The 27,376-nt window shown below is 42.1% G+C and overlaps 1 protein-coding gene across 4 annotated transcripts; it reads left to right on the top strand.

Moving 5' to 3' along the window:
• The first annotated feature begins 240 nt into the window (after positions 1 to 240).
• On the top strand, positions 241 to 27,376 carry POC1B (POC1 centriolar protein B). Of its 4 annotated transcripts, none has more exons than XM_083400972.1 (12): positions 249 to 386; positions 2,331 to 2,415; positions 3,466 to 3,637; positions 4,405 to 4,584; positions 4,771 to 4,878; positions 6,686 to 6,801; positions 10,725 to 10,858; positions 12,474 to 12,542; positions 12,849 to 13,001; positions 16,070 to 16,150; positions 25,072 to 25,317; positions 27,111 to 27,376. In XM_083400972.1, exons 1-12 carry the CDS (start codon positions 282 to 284, stop codon positions 27,207 to 27,209), a joined length of 1,548 nt encoding a protein of 515 aa, XP_083257098.1. In that variant the 5' UTR covers positions 249 to 281; the 3' UTR covers positions 27,210 to 27,376. The 4 variants fall into 4 exon arrangements, with proteins under 4 accessions (XP_083257100.1, XP_083257098.1, XP_083257099.1 ...); XM_083400973.1 differs by lacking the exon at positions 249 to 386 and adding an exon at positions 391 to 507; XM_083400974.1 differs by lacking the exons at positions 25,072 to 25,317; positions 27,111 to 27,376 and adding an exon at positions 16,483 to 16,641 and having other exon boundaries at positions 241 to 386.

Raw genomic sequence — 27,376 nt, 5'->3', positions numbered from 1 at the left:
ATCCATGAAGTACGATTTTTCTGAACTTCTTAACTGACCTAACGTCACTCTCACCTGCTCCTCAAGCCGAAGCGCACCCGCCAGAAACCCCTTTGAGTCGTGGCCTACAACTCTTCCCTTCGCTTCTCTCCGTAGTTCTAGGTAACGTTTCCCCCTTTCCTCTTTGCGTTCTTCTCCCTCCCATTGCGAAAGCTCCGCGACGCGCGCGCCGTCACTAGGCAACTGCCTCCGCTTCCTCGGAGAGAGCCGGCCCCTTTAAGGGCGCGTCGAACGCCGATGGCATGGATGGGCGAGCTCGGCTTCGAAAGGAGGCCGAGCGGCGCTTCTTCGCTCTCCTCCTCCTTCCTCCTCCCTTCCCCGCCTCGAGCGCCCGCGTATCTCTGCGGGTGAGGCTGGGGTCGGGACTCGACTGATATGGTCTGGAGAGCGGGGATTTTGACAGGGCCGCGGAAGGTGGTTGGCCGGGGCAGCGGAGGCCCCGGGAGGCCGATGGCGGCGGCGGCGCTGGTAGGAGAGTCTAGGGCGGGTCCCCTGGGGAGCCGGCAGCGACGGTGGGCATTCAGGGCGCTGCTTCTCTTCCCCGTCGTTGTCGCGGGGAGTTCCGTCGGCGGGTGTAGTGAACGAAGCGCGGGGGCTCACGGGAAGCCCCGGGTTCAATCCCACCCCGCCCCCCGATGTTAGCAGAGCTGCTGGCTGCGAAGAGCTGGGAGGGAAATACCTTTGTGCTTTCTTCGTGGCTTGTAGGAGGTGCAGCATGGAGACGCATACAGAGATCTCCAGCCATTGAAAACGCAGCATTAAGATAAATTCAACAGTGTAAATGAATTGTGATGGATGTAATAATGGAATACCGAATGGTTTAGTTCATGTAAAATACGCAGGGATTTATGATTTGTAAAATGAACCGTGGAAAGAGAAGTCGTTGATATTTTAAGGATGTTTAAATGAGTATTCTAAATTGTAAAACAGAAAATTTAATAAAAATTATATATATATATATATATAAACAAAAACAAAGATCTGCAGCCAGCAGAAGTTCATCTTTTGATCAGAAATGCGAACGACCTATTTGTTTTATTTGGTAAGACACACACACAAAATCTTCGATAAAAACTATTGAGAAAGAAAATAAATGTGAGCGACCTTGCAAAAGAAGTGGTGCCGCTTCAGCTGCTAGCTTGAGGTAGGAGTTGCACCAAAAGGAAGGAGCGCCCCCACCTTGCTCGCCCTTTGGCCTCCTCTGTGCTTCCCTGCAAGAAGGGAGCACAAAGTGGTGATGGCCCACCAACTAGGATGGCTTTTGAAAGAGGATTGGGCAAGTTCAAGCAGGATAAGGCTATAATGCCTCTGAAAACCATTTGCTGGAAACCGCAGTCAGGGAGTGTGTTGTTGCGCTCAGGACCTGCTTGCAGGCTTCCCGGTGGGCATTTGGTTGGTCACTGTGAAAACAGGGTGCTGGTCTAGATTGGACACTGGCCTGATCCTGAAGGGCTCTTATGCTAACTTGAAATATTCATTATCCTTTCACTCACTAGCCTGAGAAAGGAGGGCTGGTCATATTATGTCACTGCTATTGCTTGAAGTGCGGTGGGGAGTCCTGGAACTGTGCTCTTCCATCCCACACACCCCATGCACACCTCAGTTCTTGTTGCACATGACCACCTGGACAGCTACAGAAAGCCTTGCTGGGCAGAATCTTGTACGTGGCTGACTAGAAAGGTGCATTGATAGTGTGTGCCAAACAGTGTAGTCCGACACATGTTTATTCAAACATTACCCTTTAGAGAGTTCTGTTAGGATCGCACTACTGTATTTTCAAAAATGACTTGACCGAACAATTAGAGAGTAAGAGAAGGGAGACAATGAATTATTTCTTCATAAAACACACACACACACACACACACATATATATTTACAGAATAGAAAACAGGCTTCTACAGAGGTTAACACATTTATTTCATGTATTAAGTTCATTGTTACAAGGTATCATTGTTCTGTTTCTATATCTGGCTTGTTTAAAAATAGCAGAGTGAGAAGCCATAGAAAAAAGCTTGGCTATAACTATGAGCCCTGGGTTTAGACAACGCACCAAGCCAAACCACGGCTGAGCTTGCAGCAGCAGGCATCGAAGAGGACAAAACAGCTGCAATCTCATTTCCAGGAGCTTTCATATTTGTGCTAAGTGTTATGTGCAAACCAGGTCTTCAACTCTCGTGGCACTAACAGCTTGATTGTGCTATTTGATTGATTGATTTAGCAATTCAATGATCAGATTAGGTGACTGTTTAAAATAAACTTTGAAAACTACAGAAGGTTTTCTTCTCCTCTAGGAGGATCCGGTCTTGATCCGTCATTTTAAAGGCCACAAAGATGCAGTCACCTGTGTTGCCTTCAATCCAACTACTAGAGCACTTGGTAAGCTTACTTATTGAAGCATAAATGAACAAATGATTTGTGTGGTCTCTATTATTTATTCAGCTTTTGCCTGTTGGGCAGTTGTAAATCTGAGACTGAATGCCTTGGAATTCTGACCCAAATGATTTGTCTTCAACACTTCAGAGTTAAGGACTGTATTAACAGCAAATATATATTTCCCAACAAAAACACCAGGTATCAGAATGAGAGCCCTCCCTCTGCATTTATTGGGGTACTTTTATTTGCCTTGATTGCAAGTTTGGGAGGGTAGTGCAAGTGTTGGGTAACTAGTCTTTTAAGGCTGTAATACTGTACACACTTATCTGGGAGTTAGTCCCATTGAACTCAGGAGGATTTATTGTTGGTAGATGTTTTTAGGATTGCACTATGGGTGACCTTGAGAATGCACTGTGAGGCTGTAAGCCATGCACATTTTATTTGAGGGTGAGTCACTTATTGAAATAAGCATACATAGGATTGCTGCTCTGCAGTGTGTGCTACACCCTGTTTACTGAGAAACAATAAGCTCAGTTGAGTTCAAGGAAATGCACACAGAATTGCAGGCTTTGTTTCATGTGCACTGGTTTTGCTTTGATGCCCTCCACCTTCTCTGGCGACTTAAGGCAAGATGCCAACACTTCTGAGCGTTTTTCAGCTCCAGGCCTCTTAATGCCTTGTGGGTGATGATCTAACCAAGGATAAGCTTATGGTATCACAGCTCTATGACAAGAGGATTTAACAGTGCATTTAACAATGGTCACCTTACAATAATGTCTTTGTAAAATATGCAAATAAGTGGTGATAACCCTATTTGCTTACCCATTTCCATTCTTCATCCAAACACTAAATAGGTAACATGGTTTGTTATTTGGCTGAATTCGCTGTGGAATTATTGTCCTATATCTCAAACTAGAATGATTGGACTTCATTAGAGTCTGTATTTTATTTTTATATCAGTTCATGAAATTGGTAGTAAAAGTAACTGAGACCTTTATGTTGGAACACAAAATTGATATCTAAGTGTGGAGCTTTATAATTATTTCTTGCCAGCTACCTCTTCTTTGGATAGGTTTCTTATGATCTGGAACTTGAAGCCAAACACCAAAGCCTTCAGATTTGTGGGTCACTTGGAAGGTGTGACCAGTGTACAGTTTTCACCAGATGGAAACTTGCTGGCATCTGCTTCTCAAGATAGGACAGCCAGGCTATGGATTCCATGTATGTAAGTATGACTGAAAATTAACTATTTCCAGGGTTTTTGGTTTCTGAAGAGATGTTGGGCTTAGGCATAGTACTGCTTCCTCTAGTTCAGAGAGGCCAGATTCATATAATCATAGTTGGGAAAGTACCCTGAGAATCATCTAATCTAACCCCCTGTGATGTAGGAATATGCAGGTGTCCCATACAGGGATCTAACCTGCTACCTTGGCATTATCAGCGCCACACTCTAACCAACTGAGCTATCCACTTGGATTCCTTCAAGGGAAACCTTCTGGAGGTTGTATGCAAGTGGTGGGTGGGGCCAGAGGCAAATATGGGTGGAGCCATGGATGTTATTCTTACCTTTCTACAATAGGCTGTGTTCTACCCATGTAGAAGTCAGAGGCTTCTATATTCCACCCCACACACATCTCCATTGAGGCAAGCAAAATGCATTATGACAGTTTGCAGACACATTCCAGCCAGGCAAAAGCAGCCAAAGAGGCTGTTGAGCAGGGCAGGCAAAGGACCGGCTGTGGCCTAAGAATCCCAAGGGCTAGACAGAAAGTTCTGGAGGACTCGATTTGGCCCTTGAGTCCCCCAGCTCTGCTCTCGTCTTCTGTACTTTGTGTAAAAGGTTTTGGGTTTCGCACTGGGACAAAGAAGCAAGGGAAGCTGTCTGTTTGAGGATACAAGCTAGGTTTGATTTGGGTTGAGGGTGGGGGGAAATTGGATTAATCTGTTATGCAGTTGTGGGACTAATGCATGTGCAACATATTTTATATACAGTCACGGTGAATCCACACCATTAAAAGGCCATACATCAGCAGTCCGCAGCGTGAACTTCTCGTACGACAGTCAGTTTCTAGCTACTGCATCCAACGACAAGTCTGTAAAAGTCTGGAGTGTTTACAGCCAACGTCTTTTGTTTACCTTATTCCAGCACACACACTGGGTGCGCTGTGCCAAGTGAGTGTTTGCATGCTTTGCCTTCTTGGTTTCTGAAAAGCAGTAACTTTTTTTTTGTCTTTTTAAAACAGCTTCACATGTCTGTTCAATTCAGGATAAAATGGTCACTAACTTTGCAAGCGGCAATTGATTTAGATGCTAGATATCGGCGTTTTTAAAGCTGCGGTATATTTCTTTCCTTTCTAGATACTCACCAGATGGAAGATTAATAGTTTCTTGCAGCGATGATAAAACTGTTAAAATCTGGGATTTAAGAAACAAAACCTGTGTTGATGATATAATAGATCATGAAGGGTAAGCAGTCTTCATATATGGAAGGAAATGTGGCAGTGTTGTAGTGACACTTGCAGATCTGCTAGAGGCCTCTTCAGTTGTTGTGAAAAGCAAAGTGTTGGAGGTGCAGCACCATTTGCACTGTCTCCACGACCAATCTTCCAAACTCAGAGACAAGGCCCGAAGGGGGTTTGTAACTATGCTTGTCACTGTATTTTAAGGCTCTTTGGAGTAATCTACTGTGCTGTAACGTATTAGATGTGCTTCTGGTGTGCTTTAGTTTTCCATTCTGCTCTATAGCCATGTTCTGGCTATAATGAAAAGCCCTTGGTCTCAGATAACGTAAACCTAGTACAATCCAGTCTGCTGTGTTTAGATACCTTCCTTTACTACTTCTCTTTCCTGAAAGGTATGCTGTTTAGATATGGAACACATAATAATTTGGATGACGCCAAGTAGTAAGCCAATCCCTAGTTTTCCTAATTAGAGTTTGTTTTAAAAATAAAAAGCTTAGGAAAGAGATAAGCAGAGTACAGGCCAAAATGAAACACCAAGTATCGTTAAGCTAGCGTAAACTGCACAAGCTAAATTCTCTTACATGGTGGAGATCGCTTGGGTTTTCAACAGTGAAAGCAAAAACATTGCCAAAACTGTTCCACTTTTGTTGTGGGACTTGGGAGGTGAATGATTGACAGCTTGAGGAGCTCAGCCATTGGAAAGATGGCAGGGGATCAAAAGTGTATGTTTCACATATTTGTGAAATTCAAGGCACCTTAAGAGGTGGGCAGAAAGGAGTGGTTAGAATCAGGGCCATTTTCCATTGGGCAAGCCTTGTCCTTGTCCTGGGAAGTGAAGTGCAGGAAATGCAATCTGTGTTTGTGCCTCTGTGATGGAGAAGAAAATCTCTGCGGCAGCAGTAGGATTTCTTAAAGAGGCATGCAGAGTCTACTTAGCTTAGCATGATGCTCACCAGTCAGGAACTCTTGGTGACAACATGCACATGCCACCCCATAGATGGAGGGAGTCAATAAACTCACAACGATGAGCCCAGCCTAGGTGTGCACAGTGCCCCTAACCATCAGCCCCACTGATACAGCCAGTATCAACCATTCCTCTTCTGCCACTTCCTAGGTAGGAGTTCAAATTTCCTCGAGCCCCAAAACTGTGTTTGCATGCAACCTAGTGCACAAAGAAAGAAAGGAGAGGACATTACTCCCTGAACAGGAGGCAAGCTGAGAGTGCACACAGCCATCCTGGGGTAGCATCTAGATTCAGACTCTTTGGCCAGGCAACCAAGAGAAAGGGGTAGGAAATATGACAAAGGCAGCCACAGAAAAACACTGACAGTAGTAGTCTCCAGGGGCTCACTCAGTGGGACATGAGTTTGGGAAGCAGGAGATAGGCGTTTAAGCAGGCCAGAAAGTCAGGGAAGCAACATCCCATCACTGCTGTGAAAAGAGGGACTTTCTGGCATGCAAGTGACCCCAGCATGGCTGTCAAGAGAAAGTATTGTATCTTGCCAAGGAGTATCTAGGTTCAAATCCTGCTCAGTAAGATAGCTTCTGCTAACAACTTCATTTTATTCTTTATGGAAACTGCTTTGAGGTTTTTTTTTTTGTTTTACAATCATAATATAAGTACTATGAAATAAATAAACGTATCTCAGTGTGGCCTACCTCACAGGACAATAGTGAGGGCAGATAGCATGGCTCTGAGTCCTTAAGATGTGATGGAAACTCATTAAAAACATGGGCCAATAAAGTAAGCCAAGTGGATGGCATTGTTCTTTAACAAATGACAAATTGTTATTTTTAATGTTTCCTTGTAGATTTGCCAACTATGTGGACTTCAGTCCTGATGGTACGTGTATAGCTTGCGCAGGCTCCGATCATGCAGTGAAGATCTGGGACATTCGAATAAACAAATTATTGCAGCAGCACCGAGGTAAAAGGTTACTAAACCTCTTCCTTTCGTAATTTCTCTAAAAGCTAGCAGAGGTCTTAGTATCTAAGAATGCCGGCTGTGTCCCAGAAAGTTTCCAGTTACAATCATATCTCTGCTGCTAACTTCACTGGCCTAGCCTTTGTCTCTTATCTTTTACTTGGGGATAATAAAGCAAGCCTATGTTACAGACTTGGCTTAAATATTTCAGAAGGAATTTAAATCTGGCATTCTGAGCATCTGGAAGCATACATTAATACGAAACTAATATTTTAAAAGAGGACTGTTTGATAAGCATATGGCTAATATAGCAACATGTAATTAATAAATTGCATGAGCCATTTTAAAAGTATGTTCCCTTATGTTCCATTTATGCTGTTGCTTTGGTTTTATTTGGTGTCAACACTGCCCTTGAATCAGTATGGGCTTTTTCTTGCCCACTAAATCTTCTTGAGAAACATATTAGTTCAATCTGTAGACTGCCCAGTGTACCATTCTAGTAAATTCACATTTAGCAAGGTCAAAATGCTGACACAATTTCCACTTTAGGGCCATAGTAGATGATGACCCCCAAAGCACTGAGTGTGTAAATATGAAAAGATGGCAACTCTGTAGCAATGATAAACCATAGAGGACCACAGTGGCTGGAATTAATATCCCAGCTCACCTCTTAAGCTCATTCTGTGGCCATGTAAAATCTGCAACCTCTCAGCCCTATTTTACTTTATAGGATAACCCATTGTATGCTTCTAGTGTCAGTGGTACCCAGATTTTTGGCTGGTCTTGGTAGCTAGCAAAAACTTGCAGACACAACCATGCCCTTCCCCCAGCTCCCTCTGATGCTACCCTGAGCTTTAGAGAAGCACGGTCCATACGTAGGAACAATCCCACACACCCCTTCCTAGCTCCAAGAGCAGGAGAAAGGTGGGGGCTTGTCTGTGATACACTGTGCTGTAACTTGGAGTGCCTCCAATGCACGGTTTAACCATAGGGAGAACTTCTCCTTCTCCTCTTCTTCAATCCTCAGATTGAAGTTTAGGGGGAGGACAGGAGCTTGCCAAACATGCCACAACAGGGAGGGCTACCCAATGGGTTTTGTGAATTTGTGGATCCCTCATCTTGAAGGAATGGCAAGATATAAATATAAAAATACACTCAATACACTCAATTTTTCTCATACGGTCCTGCATCGTAAATAAGAAAAACAAAAATTAAAACGTGTAGCCATGTAGTAACATGCCTTTGTAAAATTAGTTACATTTGCTATATATTCTTATCGTTTAATAGTCTGGCTATTGCTGTTTGTTTAATGAAACATTCCTTTTTGACCAACATATTCTTTCTTAAACTTCAGGGCTCAACCACATTTCCTCAATACTGCACCTAGAAAGCATGGGTCAGAGTTGTTTTCTGCTTGTCCTGCCGTTTCCCCCTAGAAAACTTGCTCTTTTGCACTAAATCAGAGCAAATACCAGCTTGCAGAAAACCCGATTGATGTTTGCTCCAATTCTGTGCTAAAGACCAGAGTTTCCCAGGCAAAAGTGGCAGGACAAACAGAAGTCTGGATGAGCCCTTATTCTTGATCATGGCAAACTAAGGGGCCGGATCCGGCCCAAATGCCTTCTAAATCTGGCTCGCGGACGGTCCGGGAATCAGCATGTTTTTACATGAGTAGAATGTGTCCTTTTATTTAAAATGCATCTCTGGGTTATTTGTGCGGCATAGGAATTTGTTCATTCCCCCCCCCCAAAAAAAAAAAAATAGTCCTCCCCCCACAAGGTCTGAGGGACAGTGGACCAGCCCCCTGCTGAAAAAGTTTGCTGACCCCTGGGACTCTTGATCAAGGCTTTAAAAGAATCCATCTGCTTTCCCTCAATAAGAACTAAGTGTTCTTGCTACTTTAAGCCACAGGATGGCAGCACAGTAGTGTAGATAAAATCACAAGTATCTTTTTCAATAAGGTAGATACTTTGAGCTAGACCTAGGAGAGAAAAATAAAATCAGCTTGTGTTTCTATGCTCTGCTTTTCTTGCATTTGGTTGTTGAAGGGGGTTCAGATTCTCTGTACCCAAAGACCCATCCCTAACCCAGTAATCATTCTCTGTTAGTGTGTGGAGATTCATTTCTTTCAGAAGCCAAAAGCTCTTGTTTACTCATGTTATACGATATATTTCATTGTGTACTACCTGCAGCAAAGCCAAAGCCTATAGGATTGGCTCACACAGCTGATGTCGGCTCCACCACCAGCAGATGGGTAGCAGAGTTGGAGCTGTCTGGATCTCTTTTGCATAACCAGTGCTTGCAGAAAGCTGAAGCCTCAGACACTTTAAAGCACTGTGCAGGTCTCTTTGCAAGTTTTGTGTGGTGCTTTGAAGTCTCAACTTTGATGCTTCAAAGGTCCTAATCACCTGGTGGTATTGGGGGGTGTCAGGTGATTGACAGGTGGGTCCACAAGGCTAGATCTAATATGGATACTTCCCATGGAACCCAAAAAGTTCCTCGGCTCTGGTCTACAGGCTCCTTCAGTTAAAACCAGGGCAGGAGAATCCGAAAGTACAGCCATTCTCTCAGAAACCCATGTCAGATCCCTTACACATGGTTTGAAACCCCTTGAAAATGGGTGGTTTTCCAAATCATTCATTTAACCAACCTTCTTAAAAATCGTTTCTAGACAGCTGGTTCAGGGATTCAGCTATAAGAGCTGGACTTTTACCCTAGAACAGTAAGCAACATTTTCCCCTCCAGATGTTGACAGACTCCAATTCCCATCAGTCTTAGCCAGTATAGCCAGTGAACATGAATGATAGGATTTGTGGTCCAATAGCATCAGGAGAGTACCACATTGATTATCCCTGCCCTGGAGTATAGCAAGCAAGGCAGCATCTTCTTTGAAAGCCATGCCCAAGGACTAGATGCCTTCTGTTCCCAGCCTACCTCTTGAATATTTTGGATTTGTGAGTCACAAAGCTATTATTATTATTATTATTATTATTATTATTATTATTATTATTATTATTATAATATACTGCCCTTCATCCAAGGATTGCAGGGAGGTTTACAATTTAAAAACACAAAAATGCAAAACATAGTAACAAACAAAACAATACCGCCCCCCTTCATGACACAAACAGTCTAAAAGGCCATGGGATGTTTAGGTATCCAAGGGCCTAGGAGAAGAGGAATGCTTTTTCCTAAATATATGTAACAAAGGTGTCACGCAAGCCAGAGCATTCCACAAGCAGGGAGCCACTGTAGAAAAGGCCCTGTTCTTGTGTTGCCGACCTCTCGCAGAGGAGGCGTAAGGAGAAGGGCCTCAGTTGATGATCATATGCCTCCATCTTAAGCGGCACTGTTAAGTGCATCTGTTAACAACTTTATGTGCAATTCTGCAGAAGAACACAGGGTTGCTGGGTTTTGCTCAATAGAATGAAGTAGTCCTAACCACAATGCAACACAAAGGAGAAACAGCTGAGGGGGAACTATAGGCATAGTTTAGGGCAGGCATGGCCAAACTTGGCCCTCCAGCTGTTTTTGGGACTGCAATTCCCATAATTCCTGACCACTAGTCCTGTTAGCTAGGTATGATGGGAATTGTAGTCCCAAAACAGCTGGAGGGCCAAGTTTGGCGATGCCTGGTTTAGGGATAATAGAGTGGCTATAAGTCAGGAAGGTTTGAGGCAGGGATAGGTCGAAAATATTTTAATGATTACTGCAGAATTAAAACAAAAGGTGTTGTTCATTAGAGAATGAACTTTATTTATATTGATGAATCAGTTTTCAGCTGCACTCTTATGAACATGTATCTGGGAGTAAGTGCCTTTGAAAACAATTCTCAGTAAGCATGCTGTGGATTGCGGTGTTAGCCAGTGCAGATATTGGCTCCTTTCTTTGCCATCCAAATCTGAATTCTTTTTTACTTAAATCAGTTCACAGAGCCGGCGTGAACTGCACGTCTTTCCATCCTTCTGGCAACTATCTCCTCACAGCTTCCAGCGACAGTACTGTTAAGATTTTGGATCTTTTAGGAGGAAGGCTCTTGTATACGCTTCATGGGCATGAGGTAGCATGTTGTTCTCTCTTCTACCCTCTTGCTTGTTTGGGCTTCTAAGGACCCCCTCATACATTGCTGTTTTCTTGAAAGACATAATTGTTTCGAGCGGAAACACAGAGTTACTGGAATGTGAAAAGTGTGGCGATGGATGTGCTTGGGCTGTGAATACAACCATTCAGCAAACTTAGCAAACACAAAATGTTCAGCAGGTGTATCTTCAGCTGTTTTACTTCACATGTTACAATAAAACGGATTTCCTACACTGATTTAAGGCTAAGAGAACTGAACTGAGTTACACAGGCCTGGTTCACACATCAAGTGAAGCCAAAGGGAAGATAAAGTTTGGTTTAATTCGAATGAGCAGTGTGCTAATGCAGGTTGCTGATTCTGCAGGCACTTCGCTTCTGCTGGGAATCAGAACCATTTATTAAATTTCTATCCTACTTAGTGGCCTGGATTTCACCAACCTGGTGCCCTGTAGTTTTTTTATACTACCTGTCACAGCCAGCCATGACTGCATTAGTTCACACAGGACTTGAGAGATGAGCCGCTATCACAGGGATGCAGCAACCGTGCAATTTGGAGTGGTATCTGCTTAGCTGAGTCCTGAGACAGCCTAAACAGAGTTGAAGGGATAGAAAAAGTGAAGCTGGGTGTTACCAATATTGTTTATCTGAGCTTCCAATTTGTATGCAGTCTCGCTCAGTTCTGTATATCTTTTGAAACTGGCCTAGAGCTTAGAATGAAGCTCAGTAGGACTTCACAGGGGATAGGGTAATGAACATCATACGTGTTTTATATTTTTGTTTCAAAGGGAGCAAAAGCCATGCTAATGAATGGCTAACAATGTTATGGTCTCAATATAAACTGCATTGTAGAAGAGGAGAGGGGCTTAAATGTAATTTCTGCCTGTGACACAGGCAACATTAATCAAAAATTCCTTTTTTTCCCTTTTCCTTTTCCTTTTTGCTTTGAGTTGACAAGTTGAAATGAGACATCAACCTCAGAAACGTTTAAAGCTTCCCTTCAGATGTCTTCTAAAAGTCATATACCGTATTTTTCGCTCTATAAGACACACCAGACCACAAGACGCACCTAGTTTTTGGAGGAGGAAAACAAGAAAAAAAATATTCTGAATCTCAGAAGCCAGAACAGCAAGAGGGATCGCTGCGCAGTGAAAGCAGCGATCCCTCTTGCTGTTCTGGCTTCTGGGATAGCTGCACAGCCTGCATTCGCTCCATAAGACGCACACACATTTCCCCTTACTTTTTAGGAGGGAAAAAGTGAGTCTTATAGAGCAAAAAATACGGTAGTTGTTTATCTCTTTGACATCTGATGGGAGGGTGTCCCACAGTGTGGACACAACTGCTGAGAAGGCCCTCTGCCTGGTTCTCTGTCCTTTCACTTATTTCTGTGAGGGCCAGAAGGCCCTCAGCACTAGACCTCAGTGTCCGGGCTGAATGATGGGGGCAGAGACACTCGTATACAGGAATAGGAAAGATGATGGGCAAGAAAAGGATAGGCATTATTATGGAGGGGAGGAGGAAAATATATTAAAATTATAAACACTATGAAGTCTTTTAATTTTATTTTTAATCTGGCTTCTTTTCTTCTTTTTGACTAGGGACCTGTTCTCTCTGTAGCCTTTTCAAAAGGTGGAGAAACATTTGTCTCTGGTGGTGTGGATGCACAGGTTTGTTAACGATTTTGATTTCTTAACGTGAAACATGATTTTATTAGATGCTCTAAACAATTAAGAGTTTACTGTGTTTCATTAATACTTTCTTAACAGTCTTACTGACATTATTATAATTTGAGCCCCTGCCCCTTTGTTTGCGCATCTGCGAGGTCTTGCCTTGAGATGCCTCCCTGCCTAAGAGAGGCAAAGTATTTCGCAGTATCTCTCCTGTGTCCTCGTGCCAAATGCAAGGACCACAAAACCAAAACAGTAAGTGTGAGTTAAACATCAGTCAATATTTTTATTTATGACTTTTTACAGGTATTGTTCTGGAAAACAAACTTTGATGCATTTGAATACAAGAAAGTTCTTAAAAATCACATGCGAAAATTACATGGGGATGAACCCCCTCACCTTCTTGATATTTACCCTCGATCACCTCATCGCCATGGTGCAAAACCACAATCTGTTGAGGTAAACATTATGGCTTCTAACCTCTAACTATTTACAAGTTAGCAAGTAGTTGCCTGCAAGTGAGACCTGCAGCAAAATATTGCTTCCTGGAATGTCAGCCAACCATTCTCTCTTCCAGGCTATTCCATTCCGTTCCCTCTCAATCTACTCTTTTGCAGACCCTGAGGTTTTATATGGTCCATTTCCCCATGTTCCTAAATAAGCCCAACAAAAACTAGCTTGTTATCAAATCAGTAAAGAATTAATGTGTTCACCCGGGAACTCAAATCTGTAATCATTGAATCAGTACCAGCACAGACCCCAATATTCACCCCTCCCTTTAATGCAGAAATGTACATTAAACCAGTTCAAGTCTGGTTTTTTCCTTTTGAAAATAATTTTTATTTGGTTTTACAAAAATAAAGTTATAACAATACCAAATGAATGTCCACATTTTGAGATTTCTCTGAATCGCCCGACTTCCCCCCCCATTCCCTCCTTGGGTCTTAGTGTCAACATTTTCAACTTCATATTATTTCGTGATCCATGTTTTGTCTCTGCCCATATTGTCCACAGTGATTGTTACATTACAAGTGTTATTAAAATCCTGCTAATGTTTTCATCTGCTTACAGTGGCCTCCTAGATATATTACAATTTTTTTCCCATTCTTTCTTAAAATTTTTGTCTTCTTGATTCCTGAGCTTTCTGGTCGCTTTTGCCACTTTGGCGTAGTCCACCAGCTTAGTTTGCCATTCCTCTTTGGTCAGGACTTTGTCTTCTTTCCATCTCTGGGGTAGTAGCATCCGCACAGCTGTCGTCGCATACAGACAAAGTCTTTTCTGGTCCTTTGGGATATCAGTACCTCTAATTCCTAATTAAAAAAAAGCTTCTGGTTTCTTTAAATAAAAGTTATTTTAAACATTTTTTCATTTCATTATATATCATTTCCCAGAATGCTTTTATTACTTTACACGACCACCACATATGGCAAATGGTACCTTCTTTTTCTTTACATTTCCAGCAGGTATTTGTACTTGTCTTATACGTTTTTGCTAACTCAGGTAAAGGTATCCCTGACTGTTAGGTCCAGTCACGGATGACTCTGGGGTTGTGCACTCATCTCACTCTATAGGACGAATGGAGCCGGCGTTTGTCCGCAGACAGCTTCCGGGTCATGTGGCCAGCATGACTAAGCCGCTTCTGGTGAACCAGAGCAGCGCACAGAAACGCCGTTTACCTTCCTGGTGGAGCGGTACCTATTTATCTACTTGCACGTTGACGTGCTTTCGAACTGCTAGGTGGGCAGGAGCTGGGATCAAGCTAACTTACTAGGAGTCAAATAGATCAGTACATATCTTTATCAACTAAATAAATATTTGTGCACAGGTGTAGACAGAGAAGGACAGAAATACATGCACACATGCAAAAAGAAGGGAACAGTGTCATACAGTAAAAGGCAGTCACCATAATTGTTGGGTTTATTAAGTATTCCCATTAATGAAAAATAACACCTTTTAATATGGCTATTCCATATTTACCAACTGTAGATGGTTTATAATACTCTCAGCCATCTTCTTGATGCCGAGTAATAATGCTGATAGGTCATGTCATGTCATCATTGTATCATCATCCAAGATTCTGTATAGTATAGGATAGCTCTATATCATGGGTAGGCAAACTAAGGCCCAGGGGCCGGATCCGACCCAACCACCTTCTAAATCTGGCCCACGGACCGTCCGGGAATCAGTGTGTTTTTACATGAGTAGAATGTGTCCTTTTATTTAAAATGCATCTCTGGGTTATTTGTGGGGCATATGAATTCGTTCTCTCCCCCCCCCCCAAATATAGTCTGGCCCCCCACAAGGTCTGAGGGACAGTGGACCTCCCCCTCCCCCCCACTGAAAAAGTTTGCTGACCCCTGCTCTATATGCTTTCCATAAAAAATTTTAATCAATAGCTGTCATCTAAGGCAAACAGACACTAGATGGCACTAACATTTAAGAATAGTTTGCACAGCCAGTATGAGATTTTTTTTTTTTCCAGAATGAATATATTTTTAAATACTGGAAATGTCACACTGTGTCCTATAGTTTCAATCTTACCTGGGCAATATATGTGATGAAGGACCAGGATATAGATTAATTTTACAGCCACAGGAAAGAGATTACCATTAAAAGTTCTCTGGGCCTCAATTTCCTAAACTGTTCAGTTTCCTTCTGCCATTCTTTATTTTGCACCCACATGCACACACCAGTTTTGTAAAACTGTTTTAAATCACACATGAAAAAGAGAGTTAAAATAGCTTTATGATCCAGAAGCTGCTAAAATTTGGAAGCTTCGGTTGGTACCAAATGCCTTAGCCCCTCTCCTGACAAGTTAAATGAAGACAGGAGCACATGGACCCTGTTTGGCAGTTATCCAGAAGCTACTGCACTAGATTCCTCTAGGCTTTGTGAGGCCTTGCTTGAAGTCTCATCCATGGAAGAAGTTGAAACAATGTCAGGTTAGAATGGGGCTTTCCAGGCCGATTGCTTCATCTGCACATAATTGTTGATGTTTAAAAATTTATGTCGGCAAGCTTTTTAAAGGTTTTGATGTGACAGAGGGATATTTTAACATCATGTCATTGATTGTGACTGATCTGTTCTTGACTGTCTCAGATATATTTTAGTGTGCTTTGTGTGATTTTAGGATGCTTTGTCACGGTGAGAGTCCTGCTGTTAGCACTCTGCATTTGTGGATAAGGCTTCTGACATTTTTAAAAGCACTGGTTCATCTTAGAAGCAAGAATGTGGCTTATAACTAGTAATTGCTCCAAACACCTTGAGGAGAAATCCAGTTACCTTGGCAGAAACCAAGCCATACAGAAGAAAATTGTGCTGTATGTAAATGGCTGCTACTAACTGAGATTACAAGTTGAGATTCCTACATTAAAGGGGGGTCCCTTCCAACTCTTCAGTTCTGTGATTTTGATACACATTTAATAGTTTGACAATGGGAATATTATCTTGACATGTGGTCTTTCATCCTGTGTCCATTTTTCTGTAGATGAAACAATCATAATATTTTCAACTCTGATTTTCAACAGATAGATCCCAGCTATGACGTCACAGATATGCAAACACTTGACCCTCCTGTCATAGATATTACCTCACCTTCTGTTTTACTGGTAAGTTTTCCAAGGATGAATTACAAACTAAAATATAATCCAAACATTGATTCTAACACTTTTTTTTTAATCCAGAGCAATTAAAAAGCTGTACATATGTTTGGATAGGGTTGACTTCCAAATCCTGCACAGCATCTGGTACTCATGCCTTATTTATTTCATTCCAGCCAAATTACAAGGGTATCCAATGCTACAGATTACCTTATGCCCAAAGGCTCTCTTTCTGTTTTGATGTTGCTGCTCCCTAAATACTTTGACTTCCTATGTCCATGCCTCAGCAACTATATATTGGGTATATTATTCTCAGATTTCTTATTATGTGATTTTTGTAGACCATCACCAAAAAATGCTGCATACCAGGGTTTTTAATTCAGCCCTGTGAGACTGTTGCCAAAGATGCCAGGGCAAGAGCTGTTGGTGGCTACTCTGGTTCAGTGAACTACAAGTATGTAAAGATCTGCTCCACTTCTGGGTGAGACCTCCCCTTTGTATACTGCAGCTAGGGAGTATTTTCTTGACCAAAGGTGTCGCTTTGAAAAGACAAATAATAGTGACCAATAGATCCTAGAGATCTACAATATGTGTTCTGAAATTAAGTGAAAATGTGCACCACTGTGTTGTTCATTAATAGTCTTTACCAAGCGCTTTGTGTGAAAGGGGGGTTTATTTGTCGCTGCATTAACACCTCAGGGGTTCTGTGGGATTTGGGCATGGGCGCTCACTCTGTATTCCTTTCCCATAGTACCTTCATCGTGTATTTTACTTGTGAACTGTGACATCCTGCCTCCATCACCAATTCTCTCCTTCACACCTTCTCATTTCCCCCATTCTTCTGGGAATCGAAGCTGTGACCATTATTCTCACAGCTGATTCTGAGGCATATATAAAATTCCTCACAGCCATCTTGAACAACTGCTTCCTTCCTCTTCCTGTGGAAAAGCAACCTTCTCTGAGAGCTGTACCCTGAGGAATGCAGAAACAGCAGCAGGCCTTTCACACAGGAAATTACTACTCTAGCACTCTCAGAAAGTGCTTCTGTCACTTGGACTGTCTGCCCATAATGAGCTTCCTGCTGACCTACAAGATGATTTACTACTGATCTCAATGCCTTTGCCACTCCGTAAGCATAACCAGCGGCTAATGAAGCTGGCAATCAGCAGTTCTGTAAATCTGTAACTGCCCTGCTTTAAACTTGAATGTGGTAGGCACACATATCTTTGGCCCAGCTTGTTCAGATTCCATCAAGTATGGTTAGGTAGCAAATTGTGCCTGCTTTCCAAAGTGGAAAATATTGTTGCGAATCACGGAACCCTTTACAAACAATTTTACTTTTTTAACATTAAATGTAAACAATTTCTTTTTTAAGCATTCAATGCCTATAGCACAAATAGTTGAAACAGGACACAGAAGGCTTCCATCAGCCATCTTGATGTGCCCCATTGAAATCAAAGGAAGTCAGAGAGAAGCAGTGCTGGATCTGAATCCTTGCTCTAATTGTATAGCTGACTCTTTTAGGAATATTTGTAAGGCCCATTTTTCTGGGGGAATCAAAGCATGAGCCTCTGCACAACAGCCCATGCTTTCCTCTTCAGTGACAATAGTACAGTACCCTACCTAGGTAAAGGTAAAGGGACCCCTGACCATTAGGTCCAGTCGCAAACGACTCTGGGGTTGCTGCGCTCATCTCGCTTTGCTGGCCGAGGGAGCCGGCGTACAGCTTCCAGAAAGTGGCCAGCATGACTAAGCCGCTTCTGGCAAACCAGAGCAGTGCACGGAAACACCGTTTACCTTCCTGCCGGACCGGTACCTATTTATCTACTTGCACTTTGACGTACTTTCTAACTGCCAGGTTGGCAGGAGCAGGGACCGAGCAACGGGAGCTCACCCCGTCGCGGGGATTCAAACCACCGACCTTCTGATCAGCAAGCCCTAGGTTCTGTGGTTCAGACCACAGCACCACCCGCGTCCCTACTTACCCACACATAATATAGATGGGTGGTGATAAGGGAAATAACCTTGCCATTGCAGAATAACCACGTGTATGTCTGCCTGCCTGCTCTCCTTTTGGAAATCTTAGATATATGTGCATTACACACCGCATATGGGAGTGCACAGCCTTCAGATGACTTAAAAATGAGTAGGATATAGCTGAGCCAAGGATAAATGTCACATACATGATGGGGAGCGGGATGTCCATCCCCCCCAGTCGTTGCAAATTATGCCACCAAAAACACCCATCCCCTGAAAATGGGCAGTCAAAACAGGAATGTGTGTGTTGTCTTGACCTACAAGCGTGGGTGCAGCCGGGGGCGGGAGAGGGGCAGCTCCCCCCCCCATCAATAAAATTCAATAAAAATACATAGCAAACTGAGGTTTTGCCCCCCGCTAACAAAAGGCCTGCCCCCCTAACAAAAATCCTGGCTACGCCCATGCCTACAAGGTGCAAAAACCTGTTGCATTTCCCCCTTGTGCATGTTCCAGCTAAAACTGAGCACTTTAACAGAACAATTCTATGCCTGTTTTCCTCTGAAGTCAACCCATTGAAAACAGCATGGCAGTTTAAACTCTCTGGCTGGATTGTGTCCCTATGTTAAGAATGCAGCCTTGAAGAAAGACATGCAGTCTGTGTTTGGTAAATGAGAGACATGCACTTGTTTGAACAAAAGGCCAAAAGGCTCTTGGAATCTGAGAGGGTTCACGCACACACACACACACACACACACACACACACACACAGTGGTGTTATGAAGGATTTGGGAGAGAGTGGTAAGATTCTGGGTCAAGATAAAGCTAAGGCATAGAAATTCAGTGGTTCTAGAGTAGGGCCGTAATTACAATTGAAAACTGGTTCAGACAAACTGTAATCTTTTATGGTGTAGCAGGAAAGAAACCAAGCTGAGCCTGTGAATCTGGAGGTGCTGGATTCAAATCTTGCCTCTGGCTCAAAAGTTACCAGGGGTTTGACAGACCTACATCAAAACAGAAGCTAACAAAGTATTTAGCTTCTGAAGGGTGACCTTTCCCTTGCTGTCACTCTTCAGATGCCATGCATTCCTGACCCTGTAGTGGATGCTCATTTCCTCAACACACTCTTGTCTTCCCCAGGCCTCTGAAGAGCTATCTGCTATTTGCACATTTATGCCTTCAAAGAAACACATGTTTAAATCACTTTTCTCAAAGAAAGCTTGTACAATCTAGGAAACATCACCTGTGATATCTCAGGCACCGAGATAGTCGGTGCTCTTCACTGTCCCTTATTCTTCAGACTAGCAGAACTTGTTCCTCCTGAGCTTAGTCCCACACATGACAACAATATGTGTGCTTTCCATCAAAGAGTCCCAATGTTTTTGTAATGTACATCTAGAGTTTTCCTTCCCCTCGTCCCTTATTGTTTGCCCATCTCCATCTTGTCCTCCCACAATTTGCAATAAGTTTAGTATTGTTGTTCCCAGTCTTACAGAGCTATTGCAAGGTTTACCAGGGTGATTGGATGCAAAACAGTGTGACCATTCAAAATCCCTATCTATGCAAAATATTATTTCAACCTACAACAAAATATTACAGCATATCATCTCTGCACCCTGCAGTGGTAGTGTTCTGTTCAGAGTACGTTTCTCTGAATTGTTAGGAACTTGAATTGTTAGTAACTCCACCTTTTCCATTTTTTAAATTTCCAGCTGACACTCAACATTCCTTGTTGCTGGATTTTGGTGTGTGTGTGTGTGTGTGTGTGTGTATATATATATATATATATATATTGGTGCCTTGCAAGACGAAAAGAATCCGTTCTGTGAGTCTCTTCGTCTAGCGGTTTTTTCGTCTTGCGAAGCAACCCTATTAGCGGATTAGCGCTATTAGCGGTTTAGCGGCTATTAAAGGCTTAAGGGATTAGCAGATTAGCTGCTAAAAGGCCTATTATGGAATCATTATGCTAACAAGAGAAGGTCCAACACTCAGCTTTTGTAGCTGGAGTCAGTCCAGGTGCTGCCCTCCCAGGCCAGGTGAGGGAAAGCCTGCAAGGCAGGGAGGGAGCAGGTCTTTCAGGACTTGCAGCCAAGATGGCTCACTATTAAGAGAGTGTGATATTGCTCCCTAAGTATTCTCTGTGTTTCAAGTGGACTACAACTAATCATTTTTGTAAGGAAAGGAAATGTTCAGTCAGCATTGGTGAACTTTTTAGCTTGGAGTAGATTCCATATATATCAGTTCTGCACCATTTCAGACTGAAAATCCAGTTGACAAAGATGGTGTATTCATGTGGCATGTCCTCTTGTGCATCAAAGGCAAGATAGGGAAGGCAGGAAGGAGGGGTAGAGCTTGTTAAGCTGTTTTTGGAGAAGGTGCTAGAACTCCACACCAGGAAAGAGATAGGTTGCTCTGCACCTTTGCCAAAAGGCCTCACTATAAGGTCTTAACTATGGTCTGAAAAAACTTGCTGCAAATAAAACTTGGCTCATTTTTATTTTGATAGCAAATAGTGGGAATGTTTCAGCGGTTTTGAGTTATTTGTCCTTCTCATTTTAAGAGCTTCCTGCAGCAGCTGTTTGCAGGGACACTGAAAACCAGCCTTTATGACATTTCTTTACCCCTCTCTGTAGAGATCATATTGTTATTTTTGGCGCCTCTGGTCTTCACAAGAATTTTTTGTAGTTTATGAAGGCACTTGTATGTTCTCCTTCCTGAAGCATTTATATTTAGAGTTGACTTCCTGTCAGGGAATTTCTCACCTTTGGGAGCCCAGAGCCTGATGATTTTAGTCTCTGGTGGTGCCCTCTTTCCCCCTTTTTTCTTTTTAAACTCAACCTGCTTTGCTGATAGATGAAAATTCAGCTCGCATTTTTAAATGTAAATTAAATTTAGGATATGAAAAGGTCATGGAAAACATTGGCTTAATATAAAAATGCAATGTTTTAACATTCATATCTACACAGAAGTATAATTCTATGCAAGTGATTATATGCAACCAATACCTACATATTGGTCTAATAGAGCACATTTCTTCACTGGGGTAGAAAATGCCTTGCTCTCTCCAGCGTCTCATATTTGGGGCATAGCTTGACACTGAAGAGGATGGGACAGGTTAATCAAGCTCACAGAACTAGTGAATATTGGCATTTCCTGTTGTGCGCATCTGCAGCCCTTGCGCACACCTGTAATAGGCTAGATTTTTTTCCCCTGTGTTAAAAATGCTAAGCAATAACAACCATTGATTTATGAGCTATTCAGGAAGCTTCCTTTAAGACCATTTGCAATCTGAAGCACAACACTCATGGGGCTTTCCATATTTCGCACCCCAAACCCAGATCTGTCAAACAGACCATATAGACCCACTTACTATTCCCATAGACCATGGCTGAAAAGCAGCTGCTATTTAATGCCATTGTAGTTGTGCTAAATATAGCACAGCTGTCAACCTCAGCAAATAAAGAAATAAAACCGTCTTCCCCAACCACAGCTGCAAAGGCAGCAACTGGGGAGCTGAGTTTATTTCCCTTGCATATGTTATCATAAAATCAAGTCGATGAGGTTTTATTTTTATTTTTTCTTGTTCTGAAATGACCTGGTGCCCTCCAAAAGCTTGACCAGCTTTATGCTAAATTAGTAATAATAACGAAGTGAGCTGTGAAAATGTCGGTTTCATTAAGGGAGCTGGTAATCCTGTTAGCCTTGCCGCTTGTGGTTTGTGGGGGTCCCGGCATTGCCACAGATTTACAGCTCATTCCTAGGGCTTAAGCTGCAAGAATATATGAAGCGACTTCTACTTCTGTCTCCCTGGGAAGCTTTCCTTGAGTACTTATCCATTCCCTGTTTTATAGAATTAGGCAGGGTACATTTGTGCCAGACTTTGAGCTTCTGTGGCTTATGAAGGTGAATAGAAAGCAGTGCACAATTTAAGAGTTGGTCATGTTCTCTCTCTTCCCCTTCCCCCAAAGCAATACAAACTTCACTGTGTGTAACTGCTGTGATGTGATTGTTTGATCTGCGCTAAACAATCTTTGTAGTGTAAAGCTAGTAGAAAGATCCTTCGGCTTGGCCTTTTCTTGAATCATAGGATCGGTCTGTCGAACAAGAAATTGAACATATTAAAATGCCTAACCTTAAGAGAGTAGTTTTTATCACTTCTTTTTTATACATTGAAATTATTACTAACATTTTATTATTCTGTATATCCAGGCATTTTCTGAACTCTGTATCAATCAAGGGAATATGAACTTTAATTGAAAACTCTGTGTTATACTTCAGAAACTGGCATGTCCCATCCCTGGGTAACATTGTACAAAAGCCAGACATCAACTAAAAGCCTAACCTGCTTAGGGTGCAGCCCACCAAGTCTTGCTTCCATTGCTGATTCCAGTAGGTTTGATAGGGTTGCTGGGATGGAATACATAAAACGTATATAGTAATTGCTTTCTTTCACAGTCACATGGCGCGCGCACACACACACAGAGTCATACCTTGGAAGTCGAATGGAATCTGTTCCGGAATTCTATTTGACTTCCAAAACATTTGAAAACCAAAGCGCAGCTTCTGAATGGCTGCAGGAAGCAGCTGCAGCCAATCAGAAGCCGCGGAAGCCCCGTCGGATGTTCGGCTTCCAAAAGAACATTAAAAAACCGGAACACTCATTTCCAAGTTTCGATTGTTCGGGAGCCAAAACGTTTGAGAACTAGGCTGTTTGAAAACCAAGGTATGATTGTATATGCCTTGAAGATAGAGACCTGCTGTCTCATTCTTTGTAAGGTGTCATGAATTCAGATGGCACTATAATAAAGATATGGTTGGTTTTGACACTTCAAATGTGTGAAAAAAGAAAGTAATATCAAAGGACTAGAACCAAATGGCTACAAAAGAAGTAATATGGTAGGAGTAATAATAAAGATTACAAACTGGCTATTTGTATTTATTTTGCTTGAACAAAATTCAATTATCGTCATCTGGTTTTGTGATTTAATAAACTATTGGACTGTCGAGTAAAATGCATAAGCTTCCTCCCAAACAATGCAGTCAGATATACTGATATTTATTTCTATAATAGCTACTCCTTAAGCATATATCACTGTGAAGATCTAGTTCTTAATGAACTCCCATTTTACGTATCTAGTCTGTTCTTAAATAAGAGGTAGTGTGTGTGTTTTTCACCTTGCATGCAACAGAGCAGTGCAAAAAAGTTCAACATCAGAAGGCAAACTGGGAGCTGGCCATCCTATTTTTAAAGTACATGCCTCACCAACGTCATGATTCATTAGAAAGCCTATCTTCAAATCCTTGTTTGTCATGAGATCATTCCTGGTATTCCACAGGAAGCTGTCAGATATGCTTTATGTGTGTGATGCCTGGCCAGAGATTAAATGCAGATGGTTTTTGAGTCGAACAACATGGCATGAACTTTCTCCAGTACACTATGACTTAGTTTATTTGCAGGCAAAATTCTTACAACTGATATACAGTACTTTGGAGTTAAATAGATTCTGTTAAGGATGTGCTTTTGCCTTTGAATTGTACCAGTGTTTGATGTCATTAGCTATATGGCAGATCTACATGGAAGAAATTCCTTCTTGCCTAGATTCAGATAGAGCAGCACCTGGTCTCTTTGACTAGGCCTGCTTGTTGTATCTGTCAAATGGCAGGGACACTGACTATAAGAAGCTTCGTGCAGGACTGCTGTACTGAGGTTTTTTCTACAATCAAGCCGTATATCAGTTTTACGAAACAAACAAATAAATAAGAACTTATCCTTGGTTTGATGTGGAGAAGAGAATTTGTTTCTCTCTGATGCTTTGTGATGCTAAATACTTGGCTCTATTTTTTTAGCTTTCATCATTTAAGCTACAGAGAATTCACTTTATCTTCCTTTTATTTCCATATGTGTTTCAACATACATACAGAATGCCTCTGCCCCCCCCCCACCCCTACAACCTTATTTAAGAATAGTCCTGATTTGATTTGATTTTGCATTGGAGTCTGTAATAACCTCAGCCTACTTGGCACACTAGGGACGCGGGTGGCGCTGTGGGTAAAAGCCTCAGCGCCTAGGGCTTGCCGATCGTAAGGTCGGCGGTTCGAATCCCCGCGGCAGGGTGCGCTCCCGTTGTTCGGTCCCAGTGCCTGCCAACCTAGCAGTTCGAAAGCACTCCCGGGTGCAAGTAGATAAATAGGGACCGCTTACTAGCGGGAAGGTAAACGGTGTTTCCGTGTGCGGCTCTGGCTCGCCAGAGCAGCGATGTCACGCTGGCCACGTGACCCGGAAGTGTCTCCAGACAGCGCTGGCCCCTGGCCTCTTGAGTGAGATGGGCGCACAACCCTAGAGTCTGTCAAGACTGGCCCGTACGGGCAGGGGTACCTTTACCTTTTACTTGGCACACTCAAGAGTGGAATCTGCCGAAACTGCTTCCATGCAGGAAAAACGGCTTTGGTACAGTAACACTTCTAACTGTGGCTGAGATCTAAAGAGCTACTTTAGGTGGCCCTGAGAGCTTGGGCTTGCCTAGTAGGCCCCTCCAACTCATAAATAACTTGCTTTGCAGCCTTGGGAACCAACCCTCAAGGGCATGCAAAACTAGGCTTCTAATCACTGTGTGTTAGTTCAGTCTCATGGTGAGTCTTCCTGCTAGCAGTCACCAGGGAGATTTATTTTGTAAACCACTTCATGATAGTGAAAGGCTACAAGTAAAATACTTCTGGGAGCTTCCAGAACAGCAGAGAATAAAAGAACGATGAATACGAGTTATTAAAACTGGTAAGTCCTTTTGGGGAAATGTGAGAGAGAAAAGATGCAGGCTGAGGAGGAACCTCCTGTTTTTTTGTGAGAACAGGTACAGCAGGGTAACAACTGCAGTTCTTAGGTTTGCTTCTGAAAGGGAAAAAAGGATGCTGAAGATTTTCAAGCTTACCACCCTCTCTGCTTTTCCTTTCAATCAAAGACAAAACCAAGTATCCCTTTAGTTCAACCTTCCATGCAACAAGAGAGAGTGATCATGCAGCAAGATGGAATGAACAGCCAAGACATGCAGCAGCATTCAGTTTTATCCTCACCAAGAGCAACAAGGACAAGTTTGGAAGACGGAAGTAAATACATTGCGCACACCATGGATGAGCCAGTAGGCATTTCTCCAGTTTTGACTAACGCCTTGGAACACATTGTGGAGCAGCTGGATGTTCTTACTCTTGTGAGTAAAAACCCAACACTATTGCATGTACTGGAGTGCCTGCAAATAAATAATAAATCACTAGGCCTCTTGGGGCTAGAGGTGAAGTGACAAATAGCCCTGTTCCTCCTTCAGGGGCCAGCTAGACCTTGCGTTTGGTCTAGCAGGACTCTTCCTGTCTCCTTACGCATCTGGGCCCTCAATTCAACATTTATCTATTTTAAAGATTGACATCAAAAACTTTCTATTCAAAAACTTTCTCAGGTGGGCCTACACAAATGGTAACTCCTTCATTGACCTGAGGCAGGCTACACTCAGTCTCTCTGCCTCAGCCCTTCGTTGATCATACATGCATAATAATACTATCTACAGAGTTGTAATAATTACCAATATTATGTTTGTGAAGTAGGACTTCTAATCAGTCAGTGAAAGAAATTGCGTATCATATGTCAATAGATGTCTTTCTGAGATATTGAAGGAAGTTGAAGCACTTTAAATTTAATAAAAGTTGCTACTCTTTATCAGATGGATATGCCACCATAATTAACATACCTGAGCTAAAATAGTGTCGAAAAAGAAGTTTTCAATAAAAAAAATTGCTCAGCCCAACAGATAACAAATTCCTCCCCACCCCAATTAGCAAATGCCTTAGTAGATTGATCTACTACCGGTAATTTAAAACAAACTGCTTTATATGTGAAGTACTTTGAGCTCCTAGAAAAAATACATCAGCTGCAGAATGAAAACAATAATAGGTGAAATAGAAAATAATTGTATTAGATAAAAGTATGTTATATAAAGCAGTAGGTATAAGGTAGGAATAAAATACATCATTGTGGTAAGGGTGAGAAGTCAAAATTTTAAGAAAAACATATTTTGAAATTTAAGTAAATTTGTAAAACTTGTGAAAAGAAAAAAAATTATGACAAAGAAAAAAATACATCCTTCAATCATTTTTGTTATTGTCGATGTAATTAAGGTCTATCAGAGCGTTACCCAATTTCTACCCAAGAAGCACAGAACGTGTCTTACATGGTGTGTTCAGATCCACAAAAACTTGCTCAACACTTCTCAGTAACACCATTCCTCTCAATTTAATGTGTTCCACAATAAAGTGGAGAATATATTTGAAAGCAGATATCACTGAATAGTTGGATTCTGATACAACAAAGTATTTCAGACATTTGTGAGGTCCATCCAAGCCCTTTCTGAAGTCCCTTCATAACTCACAATATTTACGTGCCAAGACCTGAGGACCCCCTGAGAAGGCGCTTCCAAGGGTACGGAGGGGTGTGTCACTCATTCTTCCCCAGCTGCAGTCTCCACATCATATGCCTTACCTGCAGCTGTTTAGGGCTACACCTGTTTGGGGGAAGGGAGAGATTTGGAAAAACCCTGGTGTGTGTGCAGAACATCTCATGTGGCCCTGTGGGTATCAGCTTTGAAAGGGGAACTCTCAACACTTTAGTTTCCAGAGTTATAGAAGCTGGAGGCTTTATTCTCCGAATCAATACTCTAGTCTGATACAACTGAATACATAGCACATACAGGGATGCGCTGTCAAAAAATAAATATATTTGGATTTTAGAGTTCTTCTCCAATAGTTTGTTTTATTTTGATGCCAAGACCATGATGTGTTTAGCACGGCAAAAAAACCCCATGTATTTTTAAAGTTTCCGTGAGCTACTGAAATGGTGGAATATCTGAATCAAATCTTGCAGTTCTCTGGTTTCTTTAGTGTATTAAGAGAAGTTATTTTGTAAATAAAACATTACGATCAATAACAAGCACTTGTTGCCCTGTTCTCCTAACAGACTGTCTCAATCTTGGAGCAGCGTCTGACTTTGACGGAAGATAAACTGAAAGAGTGCTTAGAGAACCAAGAGAAACTGTTACTCTCTGTCAGAGATTGAAAATAAACAATGCAAATGCATTCTCAGGAAGACAAAACAGTGACATGAAGCAAATAAAATGTGCCTCTTTGGTGTAAGTGATTTCCCTAAAAATCATTGATAACATTTTGAACATGTAATTTTGTGTGTGTGTGCGTTTATTAAATATATATTTGTGTTTTTCTGAA

The sequence above is a fragment of the Podarcis tiliguerta genome (assembly GCF_965153285.1).
Source record: "Podarcis tiliguerta genome assembly, chromosome: 10".
NCBI lineage: Eukaryota > Metazoa > Chordata > Lepidosauria > Squamata > Lacertidae > Podarcis > Podarcis tiliguerta.
Note: the sequence above shows the minus strand (reverse complement) of the source record. Positions and strands in the feature narration are given on the sequence as shown.

Excerpts from the sequence above, each read along its gene's own strand:
- POC1B (XM_083400972.1), top strand. The coding sequence starts at position 282 with ATGGATGGGCGAGCTCGGCTTCGAAAGGAGGCCGAGCGGCGCTTCTTC. Across the intron at positions 10,859-12,473 it reads ATACGCTTCATGGGCATGAG|GGACCTGTTCTCTCTGTAGC; the intron begins GTAGCATGTTGT and ends CTTTTTGACTAG. Across the intron at positions 25,318-27,110 it reads AGCTGGATGTTCTTACTCTT|ACTGTCTCAATCTTGGAGCA; the intron begins GTGAGTAAAAAC and ends TTCTCCTAACAG.